The 15864-nt window shown below is 37.9% G+C and overlaps 1 protein-coding gene across 1 annotated transcript in view; it reads right to left on the bottom strand.

The window, feature by feature from the left end:
- tenm1 (teneurin transmembrane protein 1) overlaps nt 1-15864 on the bottom strand; it is a 157985-nt gene that overhangs the window by 101646 nt on the left and 40475 nt on the right. Inside the window, exon 3 of the mRNA XM_084414207.1 lies at nt 13736-13999. Coding sequence (XP_084270333.1) covers nt 13736-13999 — 264 coding nt within the window. The remainder of the gene's footprint in view (nt 1-13735; nt 14000-15864) is intronic.

The raw sequence follows: 15864 nt of genomic DNA, 5'->3' as shown, positions 1-15864 counted from the left end.
TGAGCGCCGGGAAAGGTTCTAATAGTGTGTTGTTTAACAGGAAAGTATGTAGGTAGTATTTTTAGCTAATCCATCCAACCACCATCCTTCAAATTGGCTCTTTAAAGCCCAAGCTACACCGTTTCCTTTCACATTACCTTCAAAGTCCCTCTCTGACAAAACTGTCAAAACACACACACAACTGCACAACTGTCGTCAAATTATGACATTTAGTCCTTACTCATTAACCAACAGGCAAGAAAGACAGAGGTAAAGAAACACACACACAGACATGTCTGAGAGTGTTAAACCTTATTAATAGCTGTGTAGTGTGAGCTAAATAATGCACTTGGCCTTTCACAGTCAGATTTAATTTATGATGTGAAGTGCAACCCCCTACCTGCCATATTCCAGTTTTTACACACATGCGTGCGTGCGCACACACACACACACACACACATTACATTTAAAATTTTACATGTAACATTTAGAAAATAATCCTAAATGATTGATAATAAATAATGATTTATTTTGGCACATACTAATAACCTACACAAATAAACTATGTAATGAAATTTTATTTACTACTAATTGAATGGTGATTTTGATATTATTATTATTATAACAATAAAACATAATTAAAGTAATACAAAATTAATAAAATGTATGATGTTAAGTGCAACTGACAAAAAAAAACTGAATAAGTGAAATATGAAATTGAATGAAATATGAAATTTCTAATTGTTTCACTTTGTTTTTTTAGGAAATAGTTTTTGCGGGCTTCACAGTCCATTTCGAGGATATACATTAACATGCAAAATAAAGGCAAACAATAAGTCCCATTATCACAAAGACACAAATATACATAACGTATGTGCATAGACATATACATAAATACATACGTACGCACGCTCACACACACACACACACAGTTTACACACGTCTATATCTATAAAAAAAATCTGTTCATCAAAAAATATTGTTCATAAATATATATATATATATATATATTCATATAAATAAATACCACTCATATACATAAAAAAAACAAAAAAAACTGACACACTGTGTGAGGTTGTTTCTCTCTGGCACAACGTGACAGCCAAATACTTACCCCTGACATTCATTAATCAAACCATCAATCAATTAACACAATAGGATTAACAAGCCTTGGGAAGGGATTTACACATGAATATATAATGACTCTCTCTCCCTATTGCTGTATTTCTGTTGCATGCTGGGAGTGGGTGTGTTCAAGTCTGGCATGTGTGGGAGAGCTGTATGCTGGGCTTTCTGAGTCCCCTTTCATGCTACTGCACGATTTTTCTTATTTTTTCTGCCTTCTACTCATCAGATGCTAAATATTCATATATTTTCTTTTTTTTTTTCAGTTGAGTGGCACGCTGTGCCCTGTTATGTGCCTCAGAGGTTTTATGCGTGGCATCTGTCCCTGTGGGGGGGCACCTCTCCCTCCTAGTAACAAGTTCACGTTTGTGCTGCAGGCAAGTTCCACAGGAGGACGTGCCCTCAGCTGTCTGTTATCAGAACATGAATTTGGCATCAATTAAGAAAGAAAAAAAAAATCTAATTTTTAAAAAATGAATCACTGGTTAGCCCACACAATGTGCCTATCACAATATCCAACACAGCAACTTCTCGTTGGGAAGCAAGCTGTAGTGAGAGCAGTATGATTTTGGAAAGAAAGAGCAGTCAAAATAATTCTAGGAGACTGTGAAAATGGAGCACCGTTGATGGTTTCTTTTTGGAGAATGATTCTATATTTATCGGGACTGTTAATGTAACGCACTAATGCATGTGATTAATTAAATATGTTGAAAGCTCTTAATTCTTTTTAATGTCATTAAAGCATTTATTCAATTTGACATTATAACTTTTATTATATTCTACGTGATTTCTAAAAGCCTGATCAGAATCAATCCTGCAGGGCTGATTGGAACTGATGTGAGTGCGCACACAGACTAAAGTCCCTAGCGGAGCAATCGTTTACCAGTAAATGATGGAGACCCTTTTTATGGTTCATTTATGTAGAAATCAAAATTTTGTAATTGTCACTATTCGTATTGTGGAATTTAATCATCATCAAGGCTCAACAAGTGAACCACCACCATTTGTAGTACAAGCCTAGTATTTTGTGTTCTTGGACAGACGAACAAATAGATGGATGGATGGATGAAATATTTAAGCATTCTCCTATATCAGCATATGTTGCCATTGGTTGGGGCTTGTTTTCGGTGATTCAATACGTTGAATGTTATGTCTTGGAATGTTTGAGAAGACGTCCTGTAATCTGGTGACTGTCGGTGCAGTGTCAATTAGCCTTCAGACTGCGTTACCGATGTGATTTTTTTTAAAACACAGACTGTTCCTTCTGATGTGGCAGGTGTGTGTACATGTTAGGATCGTCTACCACATTAGCAGCTTGTTACACACTTAACCTTCAGAACCTGGAAGTATTGGCATATCCCTACCATAGCAATGTCTAACATAACTAAGCTTCCTCATGCATGCGCACACACACACTGCCAATAATGACCTGAAGCCACGTTGAGTCATGTTTATTTATAAGGCACTTTGGGTCAGAAGTTGAACTCTCACAAAACCTAGAAGCAAATTTAAATCAAGTGTGATTTAAAACCAAGGAAGTGTGATCATGCTCGCTGGTTCTTTTACTTGAGCTGGGAACGCTAGAATACCATTAGCAGAATCTCTGATATCTCCTGTTGCATCATTAAAAATGGTGAGAAAGACAAAAAGAGGGAAGAAGCAGCAGTGATGATGCTGATATTTAGAATAATAGCTCCATTAGGGGATGCTCCGTTACATGCCACATGACACCCTCTGGCCACATGTGCTAATGTTTCATGCTGATTATCCTCCAGACCACGGCGCAATGATATTAACACACATTTCATGAGATAAAAAAAGCCTTTAGGAAAGTGTTGCTGGAGTTAGTCTGACACACACACACACACGGGTGGGTGTGCCTGTGTGTGTTCCAGAATGGACCACCTTGCCAAGCATCTGCTATGGAAGGAAGCCAGAGTAAAATCTGGGCCATGGTGCATCTCTCTCCCTCCCTCCTTCAAGTGTCAGCTGTACGGAGCAGACACCGAGCGTGTTTTCTGTGATCAAAACAATGGGGACACGTGTTCTGTCTCTCTCTCTGTGAAAGGAACGATTTTCTCCATCAAATGTCCCTTCCAAGTACGGTGACAGACGGATCAAGAAAGGAAAAGGCTAAAGGAGAGAAGAAAGATGTTCTGACTGATAGGGAGGGAGAAAAACGAAAACCCTGAATAGCTAAAGTGACAACTTCTGAATTTTAAAACTTGCCAGTGATGTGTTTTTAAAGGGATAATGCATCCAAAAATGAAATCTCTTTTGCATAACACAAAATATAACATTTAGAGCAGAATGTCCAAGCTTCTATTTTCCATACCATAAAAGTGAATGGTCACCATGTCCGTCAAGCACATGAATAACATGCACCGAAATTCATTTTGAGCTGAAATCGAAAATTCAGACTTGTTTAATAATCTGGAAACTGGAGTCAAAAAGGCTGATAACCACTGTACTATACTTCATTTGTGTTCCTTTGAAAGAAACGTATAAGTTTGGAACAACATGAGGGCGAGTAAATAATGACGTCTTTATAAAGTTAAGATTAGTCTTTATTTTTGTTTGTATTATTTTAAGAGTGTAAAAAAGAAAGAAAAGAAACAAAACCTGTGCTGTGTAATGAAAATGAAAGTATGGAAAGTTAGGAAATGAAAGTATGTTTTAAGAGCGATGAAGAGAGAAAGGGAATGAGGATAAGCTTCTGTCTTTCAAGAGTTTTGTGAGGGGAATTCGACACATACCATTACACAGGAGATATGCATTACGCTTTAGAAATCAAATGTATACACTCTCTCACACACACACACACACACACAAGTGCAGGAATGAACTGGGACTAAAAACAGCTCCATGTTGGCCTAACACAAATTGGAGCATATCATTTCTCACTATACTGTATTGTACATCGTCCTAATAATAGAGACTATTGCTTGCTTTATTATCTAATTATACACAGTATATTTCAATGTACTTTCCTTACACTGAAAATCAACAGTATGAAATGTTTAGTTTGTCAAAAGGTAAGATTTTATCAATGAAATCATAGGGACCAGAGTTTAAATCCCAGATTTTAATGCATTACTTTCCAATTCACTTAGTAGCAGGGATTTGATTGGATTTATTTTATCATTGTATTGAATTGATTAACTAGACCTGCACTGTATGGTGCTATATATAAAATCCAACCCCCACATGTTTGTGACAGGCAGCAGAAGTGGGATGACACAGCCAAAATCCGAGAAATAAGTATAATATGGGGAGCTTCTCTTTAGAACCCCTGGAACCTGCAGAATTCACAACTTTAATGATGGCAGAACTTTTCTTCCTTTAAATCAAAGAGCTTCACAATTAATCCAAAAATATAACTGAGACTGCAATTATGGCTGCCATTAGGACTTTCATGAAAAGTGTAAATTGCAGAATTCCATTTAAGTCTACTCCTGTTGTGTCAAAATGTTTCATTTATGTGATTTTTTGCAGTTAAGCATTGCAACTAATTATAGACATGTCTGTTGTGCTCTTGAAAGCAGCAGTGAATCAGAGGTGCTTAAATGACTCTAAAGCCTGTGACACACCAAACTGACATCAAAGAACTAGTGGCCATGAAAGCTGACAATGTTGTTGCATCGCGACGCATACGTCTGAGCCGAAAAGTTGTGTTTGGGCAGAGGTGGGCTGAGCCCACCCAAACATCTGTCTTGCCCACCCAATCAGAATTTAGGCAAAGATAGTGTTAATCTTCTTTATGCGATTATTGCATTGATTAAAAGCAATCTGCCCGCTGTGTGCTGAGAAGTTTGATGGAAGGGATGTAGAATGCCTCAATAAATAAAAAAGTATTGGCTAAAAGTAACAGCGCATTATACACTCACGAGGTGGCTTTCAGTCTGTAGAGAAAAAGCAGAGGCTGACAATCACACAAGTGATAACGAGTAGAAATATTTGCGTCCTATCAAGGAGCGAATTACGGGGAGTTTAATGTATTTTCAAGAATCTGTATCTTCATATTTACTCGTAAAGTAAAATGGCACTCCTCCCATCTCATTTGCTTTCCCATAATGAACTACATTTCCCATAACCCATTGCCTGGACTCATTATAGTCTGATTAATTCCACCTGTGTTTGATTAACTCGTTTGTGTTTGCCTTTATAAGCTCTGTGTTTTCACTCACTCATAGTGAAGTCTTGTTTGTGTTATACTGCAAGTCTGAGTGCTTTATCCTGGTTTTCTTGGATGGTCAGTGAGCTAACACTGAAATACAGGACTCAAACAGTCAGTGTAATGTGGATCTGTGTAAACCTGCAGTGAGTGACAGCTTCAGTGATTATTATGGAAGAGAAATAGAACTTAAATTGCTGCTCCTCGTGTATAATTTATCTAAAATTTGATTCACAAAAAAAAAAAAAAAATATATTCATGCTTCTAAGTAGTCTAATGTAAGGTTGACTCTACAAGTGCAATCTTGTCTTACTGGTAGCCTATATAAGTATTTTAATGTAAATGCTATTAACTGGAATTGATAATTATATCAAGGTATAAAAAAATAAACAAACAATCTGCCTCCGCTCCACCTCATATAATTTTTTTTTTTTTTTTTTGGCAGTATAAAGTAAGTGTTTTGGAGATGTTGCCACGGTTCTTCTGGATTTAGTCTCAGGTTTTTTCTGTTTCTTCATGTAATCCCAGACGGATTTGTTGATGGTGAGATCGGATCTCTGTGTGGAGCACCGGCTGTTGTCAGACTCCTTGTGCATACGTAAATCTCAATGGATTATTACAATTAATGGCAAAAGGAATGTTTGGAGATGTAAACTGATATTTCTTACAGACACACTACAAAAACATTTATAAATAACTGGCCACTTTTTTTGTGAAAATACTAACGTGCCTAAGACATTTGCACATAAATGAAAGCTTTAGCGTAAGTTCTGCCGGGAAGACTCAATTGTTACGTCACTTATTACCTTCTCATCAATCCAATCGTGTTCTAATATTTGTAGTATAAAGATCGGTACTTACACATGTCTGAGTTCGCAGATGCTGACGCTTTCATTCACCAGCATCCTCCCCACCACCACCAGGATGGTTCCTTCCCATACCTCCCAGGGGGTCGGCTGCGCCCCTGCCTTCGTCTTCAGGCAGGAAATGCAGATTCCGTACCCTCAGATTACGAGCTACGGACGAGGCCTACGCCAAAGAACTTTATATTTGCTTGCTGGGCTGTTAATAAATGTATACTTGTTACGGTATTTTGCCTCCCGAGTCTTTCTGGTAGAACTATATATATATATCTATATATCTATATATCTATATATATATATATATATATATCTCAACGAGCCCTCCTTGCGCATATGAATGGACAATGGCATACATATAGAGCAGGCACACAGTAAAGGAAGAGACAGAAGAGACAGAAAGAGTTGAGAGGGGTCTCAAGAGCTGACAACTTGCCTAATGAAAGACTCCCACCTACCAGAGTTCTGCCTTCTGCCTGCCAGCATCTACGGTGAATAATCTGCCTCTTTATCTTGATTCAGATTCATATGTATAACTCACATTTATTTAGTCATTATTGTTTGTTAGATTAATATTATGTATATTTTTGTATTTATTCATTTTCACACATTGCATCACATTTATTTACTATAGTTTTCATTTCCCATAATAATGCCTTGCATTGTACTTTATTGTAACTATTGTAGCTTTGGCAAAACAAACAAGCCATTATTTGTCATACCAATAAAACACATCATGATACTGAAAGAAAGGCAGAGAGAGAAAGCAGAAAGACAGAGAAAAGGAGCCGCAGGGAGAGTAAAAAATGCTAATGTAAAAAGTACAAACTGTACCAGTGGCAGATGCTGAGGGGGAAAGGATAGAAAAAGAGAAAGAGAAAGAGAGGGAGAGATAACTAAGCGGCGTCTAAATGGAAATGGACAGAATGCAGAGCAGAGGGACGATGCAGAGAGAAACACAGATAAACTGATTGTGCGAGCGAATAAAGAGACCATTTTTAAAACCGGTGTCTTAAAACACACACATATGTGTGGCAGAGGGAGAGAGAAGAAAAAAAGAAAGAGAAAATCTCATCCCTTTTCTCCTCTCGATTTATTACATTTACTCCTCCTGAAATGACAGGAGTAATTTTAAAATGTCTCATCGTGCCACCCTTCAGCACACAGACACCCACACGCATGTGGAAGAGAGCAGTTCAAAAGGGATTGTTTCAGAGACTGTACTCGAGATTAAAACTGTGAAAACCTCATTAAAACTGACACTAAATGAGACTTCAAGCAGAAGCGTCGGCCGTGTAAACATCACCCAAATTACACAGGTACCAAAACCCTATTTCTAAAATAGTTCACAGCTGCATATCTCCTCTGTAATAATAACGCTCGTCTCCGCAGCAAATACGCTCGGCGTAAAAGTTTGAGCGGCAAGCACACTCAAAAAGATCATTACGGGTGCCGGATGATTAAAGGCGGCGTCATTAGGAAAGATATCATTAAAACAGAGAGGACGGGCTGCTAGAAACCACATGTGTTCAATTATTGGGCTGAAGAGGTGCAGTGCTGCAAACACACTCGCTGAAGGTTCAACTCAATCTTCTGTTTTTAATCATTAAAGCTTCGTTGGAGCTCAGACAGCCCTCCAGGCCGGAAAAACACCTATCAAACTTTCACAATTCCACTTTTTTCCTGAAGAAGGTAATAAAGTCTTGATGTATATGTGAGAGAAACTGCATTAACTGTGGCCCGGCACCCCGAAGCAAATAAATGCACGAGTATAACATGTTTGGACAGCTCGAAAGGCACCCGATTAGGCACGTTTGGTGTTGCGACTAAAAGCCGCTGTTTCTTCAGTCTCCTCCTTCATGTATAAATAAGCTTTCCTAAAGTGCAAGTGTCTGTAAACAAGAAAACTACTTAGCACCTTTATTATTGTACACTCTGTGTTTTTGCTTTATTAAATTGAGGCTAGTCTATAAAACTAAATGATAAAAAACAGAAATCTCCCTAACATCAAAAACGGAAAAGCTGGGTAATCTGCTCTCATATGATGAGCCTTATGTAGGAAACAATGATGTTACCTCGAAAATGAGATTTTAGTCAGTTTTCATTTTTAAATCGTTCTGTTCTCTCTCTCTCTCTTTCTTATTTTTATTAAACTCACTGGTAATTGTGTTACAAGCCCAGATGCTTAACTATAAGTATGCCGCCATCCGTTCTATTCGAAAATCCTTTTAATGGTTCTCAGAGTTTAGCCCTCTCATAAATCTCTGTGTGCCCAAGAGATTATTCTCCAATCTGGAGCGTTAGATTGTCTGCTGCAGGCCTCATCATCACTTGGAGTTAACAGCCCAAAAAAAAAAAGCTCAGAGGAAATTTTTTATCCTTTATTAAGCATCTACAAGAATGAACTATGATCAATATGGCTGTAATGCACTTTATTAGCATTTTATTAATGGGTCTTTGACTTCAGCCAGCGTGCACAAAGAGCTCTAACAGATTTCATGCAGTTGTGGTCGCTTGTAACCCACATCATCTCATCTGTTGCTTTTATGAGTGGTTCTGGGGCAAGTGACCCAGAATGTTCAGAAAGGGGAAAAAAAATGATCCATTTCCTGTTCCTCTGAAGGGCATATAGATTAATAATGTCATGAGCATCAGATGGGGCCGCTCAGACTCTTTTCAGTTATAGAGAATAAATTCTCTCCGTTTTCATGCTCAACTTAGATTTCTGCTGCTCCGTAAAGAGCTACAGATGTTTTAAAAGCATCAAATAATGCGTTCCAAATAACACAGCAACCGTTACCTCTTAAATACACGCACGTACTGAGAATCAAAAGAGAGTTTTATCGTCCATCTCTCAGAGGAGCGGGAAAACCTCACATCTTCTTTGCAACCGTAAACTCTTGCTCCTCAAACACCCATCTCTCCCTCTCTCTCTCCCTGATGGTACGACAGCTCTGATGGCTGAACTTTAAATGACAGAGATGAAATTAATTCATAGGTGAAAATCCATCATTTCAGATCCGGAATATGTGCCACCTACAAGCATAAAGAATTAATAGAGTAATCTTACTGCGAGGCAGAGAGAGAGGGAGGGTGTGAGGAAGCGAGAGAGGGAGGAAGGAAGAGAGGTCATTTTATTCTAATTTGTACCTCTGACAATTTCCTGTCAGAGGATAAAGCAACACAAATAAATAAATAAATAAATAATCGAATATGAAAAAAATAAATACATTAAAGAACGGAACAAACAGAAGCGTATTTCTGTCTGAATGTGAAATGAAGGCTGGTTCCACTGCTATTAAATGAGAAGATGAAAAGAGAGAGAGAAAGAAAAAAGTGATTTTTTTCTATCTCCGTGTTTTCTGTATTCATACGAGTTAGTGAGTCATAATTCAATACAGAGGGGAGGTGTGACTGTGGTGTGGGGGGCATGACTACGTGGACAGCGTATAGATTTACATTCACTCTGCAAAAAAATGTGTGTGTGCGTGTGTGTGCTGTAAAGTAAAGTCACTCTGGCAGAACAACTGCTTTGTTAGTATTGTATAGTGAAAAATAATTGATATTAAAGTTGCATATATCACACACACATCTGTGAGTGCTTTAGAGGTTCAGTGACTTGACACAGACACACACACACACACACACACACACACACACACACACACGTGTTGTGGAATGACGGTGTTGGTAAGACACTAGAGTGCCTGCTTTGAGACTTGAAAGCCCAATGCATTTACACACTGCCGTTTTGAGGATTGACTGTTACATGAGCTTTCACAAGAAACACACACTCACACACAAACACAAAAGTGCGGTAAACGACTGTTCCCTCATGCTCAATTTGAGCTGCAGACGTATAGTTTTTCAATTCCTCCAGACATTCATTGAATTAATTGTATTATTGCTTGATAATTGTACATCTTGCTTTCACCGCCTCGTGTCTGTCTCAATTCCGTCACCTTTGACTTTCATTATAATCTCATTTTACCTTTTCAAGACTCTGTAAATTAAAAACCTTTAGCATGATAATGAATTTACTGCGACTGTGTAATCTGCAGTCTGCCGTCATTTGAAGATGAACAAACTGCGGCATTTATCAGCTACGGAGCCGTGACACAGGCTGAACTGTAAATGCGGGAGTCTGCGCTGAGACAAGGAACCTCGTGGCTCCCGACAGGAAAAGACTCTTTTAGCACCTGCGATGGCTGCTATTCTCAAGAGATCGGGAACCTGTGGTGCTGTGAGCTTTGAAAAAGCCGTCTCGAATCTATAAGGCAAACTAACGTGAGAGGATGGCAAGAAATGCAGGCAGACTGTTGAGAAGCCATCGGGTGCTTATAGTATATTAGCATTAGTCTTACTGTGGTGTTCCTCTCAGGAAGCGGTTTGGAAAAAAGTGACAGTTGTAGTAGAGGAAAATCAGACAATCTAGCAGAATATAAAAATTAAAAAAAATATGTGTGCATGGTTTTCTCGGTTATTATTTTTTAGAGAAGGGGAGCCTTTTTTTTACTCTGCGTTCGCATGGTTATCTACACCGCATGAGAAACTGTGTAATTGGCTTCATGAGCTCTCGGTATGAACGGTTACGGCGCATTGCACTGACAGCGTCAATAGAGAAGCTTGATATTAAAAAAACTCTGAATTGACCCAGGATTTTGAGACGTTAGTTTCATTCTCATACTTGATTGCACACACACCAATGTGGTCTGGCTTTAATGCGCCTGTCCAGCCTTTGTAATTAATTTTAATTTGCATCTATTGGATCAGGAGAAATTAATTAGATCTCTCTGAATGCAAAGATGGTAATCATACCACATCCATCTTTCAGTGTGAGAGCGAGAGAGCATGTTCGCTGTCCACTCAGAAGGAAGCCAAACATGATTCACTGAAAAGATTTTTTTGAGGCCAATGTGATGAAAAAGGTTTTTGCGATGGTTCTTATAATTCAAATTGACGGTGCTTTCTTAAGGGGCCATATCATGTAGCATTTTTGTGCTTTTATAACATTAGTCAAGGTTTCCTTTTTCACTGCATTTAGTTTAGCAATTGCAAATCAGTTACAAATGGATAACCTCTTTATATGCGAAATCAGTAACTTGAGGGTTCCAGTTTTGCGGTCTGGTCTAATATAGTTGACACTGATCTATCCTTTAAAGGTTGTATCAGTGATTTCAGGCCCCCCCCCAAAAAATGATCACATTCATCTAATCTTTCCTAACGATCCGCTAGCTGCCCGCCCCATAAGCATGCCGTCAAAAAAAACGCGTCTCTGTAGGCAGCCTAGGCTCTGAGATCTGCACACAAAAACAATTGGTTTCACCAACCACTCAAAACCAAAACAAATAGTGTTCCAACCAATCACCGACAGGGGGAGGGTGTTGTGAGGTTTTGAGCCAGCTTCTTCTTCAGCTCTTCATGCTTATGGGGCGGGCAGCTAGCGGATCGTTAGGAAAGATTAGATGAATGTGATAAAAAAATAATAATTGGGCCTGAAATCACAACCTTTAATAACAGCCTTTTTGGTTTAATAATAAACCAGTAGAAATTGGTAGAAAGTACTGAATGAGTGCACTGTGTGCAAGAGCTGTAAAATAATCCCTCCCTTCCAGCAACCTGTCACTACCAAGATCGCAGCTATTTGCAAACCACAAAGATCTAATGATCCAATCAATTCTTGATGGGCAAAATCAAGTCCTACTCGACATTTTTTTTAAACCTGTTTTTCCTGTCTTGAATAGGCTTGGTAACTTTTTGTTAGGCTATTAATAGTATTCGTAACAACCTTATTTACAGCTAAAATAACTATACTAAATAAATGTATTCGTGACGTGACATACGGTTTTGGCCATATCCTATCCCACAGCCCTACATGCAGAAATGTGCAGCTTAAATTATTAAACGGATAGTTCACCCAAAAATGAAAATTCTGTTACTGTTAACGCCAAACCTGTATCACTTTCCGGTAACACTTTATTTTACAGTGTCCTTGTTACATATGTTGCATGTACTTACTGTAATAATAACAGTAAATGATGCATAATAACATGCAACTAACCCTAAACCAAACCCTAATTATAGTAAGTACATGTTGTTAATTAATATCACTGTATATTATATTACAGTGTATAGTTACATTGTAACAAGGACACCTTACAAGCCAGTGTTGGCTAAATCTGGCACATTTTACATATTGTTATTCAATGTGTACTGTCCCTGATTAAATATATAACAAACCAAAAAAATAATAAAAATAAATAAATAAAGTGTAACCCACTTTCCTTTTTATGAGAAAAACATAAATATTTACAGCAGAAAATATTTGAAGAACGGTGGGCTCCAAAAACATTGACTTTCATTGTATATCTAATTTTTTCAAAATATCTTTTATGTTTCAGAGAAGAAAGTCAGTCATACACACTCTGAAAAACAGTGTGTAATACAGCCCAATGTACTGTTAATATGAAGGAATTTTCTGTAATGATTTTTCATGTGTTTTACCCATATTCTGAATTACATTTTGCATTGTTTGTGTTTTAAGTTTGAAGGAAATCTCCGTAAATTTAACGGAAAAAGCTAGTTATATTAAGCTGGGACATTATCCTTTTTTTCCTGTGCAGGTTTAGAAAAATGATGACAACTTTTAATTTTAGGCAAACTAAAATTAGCAAAATAAAAGGAAACCATGTTAAAAACAAACTTCAGTCACTCTTTCCTAACACTGGGAAAAATACACAGAGTAATAAGAGTGTATCTGCACAGTAGGCTACATCAAACACTTTCATTTCAAAACATGTTTTCAATGATACGACAATTATTTAGCACTTAACTAATTGATATAATGCTGTTTTAGTGTTATCATACTGTCGCCGCTCACATTTGAATTTATATTCTCGGCAGGCACTTTCTTATCAAAGCGACTTTGATAAGACAGTGCATACATTATTTGCATGGAAGAGAGATGCGAAGCAAAAAAAGCAGATAGCGGATCCAAGTCAAGTACTACAGTTGAAGACAAAACCACTACAAGCACCAACATGGGTGTAAAAGGATGTTCATGGAGGAAGGAGTGTGGAGAAAGGAGCGAGAGCTCTTTATGTGGAGAGTAGAAAGCACTACACGACCAGATATACCAAATCATCACCAAGACGAGGGTCTGCAATGGTACAGCAGGGGTCAATCAAATACAACCCTATGTAAGTGTGTTTAACAATAACATAACCTTAATGTGAGTAAGTGAGTACATGTGTGAGATAATGGAGTGTAGTTTACACACCAAAGTAGTTATTAGTGCGGCACATAAATATTGCATCACTGAATATCGTAGTGAAAGTGGTGTGTGTGCAGCAAGACTGGGAAGTCTGTTTAACTGCGTGTGTATCTCCCTCTGCGGCAGCTCTCATTAAAATTGTAAAGTCATACACTGATGAGGGCACTTTAGAGTAACCCACACACACACACACACACACACACACGCACACGCATAAAAATGAAATATTATTGAACATCATCATTATCACCACACCACAATCTGGTTGACCTACAAAAAAATATATAATAATACAATGTCTAATAATATAAAATAATCTTGTACCATTCTCTGGCTCAGACTTGCGCTCTTGTTCCGTATCAGTGAGGGACAGAACCGAGTTCGCTCGGCTCGACAGGCAGGAACTGTGCTCTGACTTCACTTCCTGCATCCACAACCGCAGGGCGTGGTCGGGGGAGGCGCCGCCCTCGGATTCAGGATCGGAGGGAACATTTGCAGACACGCCTCCCGGGTAAGCAAGCTCCTGATTGGCTGCGTGAAGCTCTGTCTGGAAATCAGGGAACACAGTCTGGGAGGGGTCCGAGAAATCTGGGAGAAACCAAAATGTAGTAGAGAGAGTAGAGAGCGAATGAATGTAATATATTTCACAAATCAAAGTTTTAGTACACGGACACACACTCCCACAGGCTTGTGGATTAGAGTTCAGCGCTGGAGCTGTGTACTGACTGCTGAGATTTCTGGAGCCTGGCTCAGAAACAATTTTGTTCTCTCTTCAGAGATGGAGAATGGCTTATAAAACCCCAAATAAATATTTAACAGAAAAGAATTCTGCTTTTAACTGCACAAAATGTGAAAACCATTTAAATTCCCAAAAGAATGAGCATGTAAGAGACATATGGACTCACATATGCACACTCAGATACACGCATGCACTCTCTTACACAGAAACGCTGTGTGTGTGTGTGTGTGTGTGTGTGTGTGTGTGTGTGTGTGTGTGTGTGTGTGTGTGTGTGTGTGTGTGTGTGTGTGTGTGTGTGTGCGCGTGTGTATGTGCGTACTAAACTACTTTTCTCTGTCATTTTTACTTCAGCGCTGACAACTCATTTTAGAATATACACACACACACACACACACACACACTCTCTCAAGATTCAAGTAGATTTATTGGCATGGTAAAAAAAAACCTCAGTAAAAACAGCAATATTGTGAAAAATTATGGCCTAATATATTTAAACATTTATTTCCAACATCATTACTCCAGTCTTCAGTGTCACATGATCCTTCAGAAATCATTCTAATATGCTGAATTGGTGCTCAAGAAACATTTTTTACTAGGAAAAATATATTGTCCAAGACCGTGTCTGGTACTTAACAAATGCTACAGGTTCTCCAGAAAGGGTGCAAAATGCAAACAATTATTAGTGGATCCACCCTCATGAAAGAACCTGATAAAATTCTACATCCAGGCACTCGCATAGATTTTAGTAAATATGATAAAAAAAAATCTGGATTGTTTAATAAATAGAATGTTCCAAAGAATGCCATTTATTTAAAATAGAAATCCTTCATAACATTATAAGTGTATAAGTGTTTACTGTCAGTTTTGATCAATTCAATGCATCTTTGCTGAACAAAAATAATAATTTATTTTAAAAAAACTTCCTGACCTCAAACTTTGTAACGGTAGTGTATATTCACACTAGAAGATATTGTAGTAGAAAATAAAGAATAAAGATATTTTAAACAGTGCTGGTAACCAGACAGTTGACGGCACCCATTGACTTCCATAGCTATGGAAGTCAATGGGTGCCGTCAACTGTCTGGTTACCAACATTCTTCAAAATTTCTTCTTTTGTGTTCAACAGAAGAAAGAAATTCCTACAGGTTTGGAACAACTTTAGGGTAAGTAATGACCAAATTTTCATTTTTGGGTGAACTATCCCTTTAACGTTTAAACGGAAATTTTGAAAGGGTCTAACAAACCCACAGAGGGCGATTTTAAATAGTCTACTTAATATATGAATCAAACAGTCAAATCTAATTCTTAATGCAGCTAAAAGATATATACAATGTGTTTGCCTTGCATTATGATCATTGTACAATCAACTGAATTATCATTATCAACTGAATCAATAGGCAGTGAGGGACCAATAAGTATAAACTCAATAGCCTATTATATGCACGCCAAGGTATTGTAGTTCGTTACAACCCCTTGCACATCGGGTTTGAACATGCATCTTGTTTGTGAAAAGTACCTGTACACATGACAGGCAACAAAATCCCAAGAAAAGCTTGACGTGTCCTAGCAACTACATTATTTAAGGGTAGTATATTTATTAGGATATTGATTTAGGCTGATGTAGGATCTGTAATTGTAAAGTTTTGATTCATGTTTCCCCTTTAAATCCATATAAAATTTTACATCAGAAGTCCTAATTGTTATATGCCAGTTT

This window comes from Rutilus rutilus, assembly GCF_951802725.1.
Source record: "Rutilus rutilus genome assembly, chromosome: 7".
Lineage (NCBI taxonomy): Eukaryota > Metazoa > Chordata > Actinopteri > Cypriniformes > Leuciscidae > Rutilus > Rutilus rutilus.
This window is presented reverse-complemented; position numbering and strand designations above follow the sequence as displayed.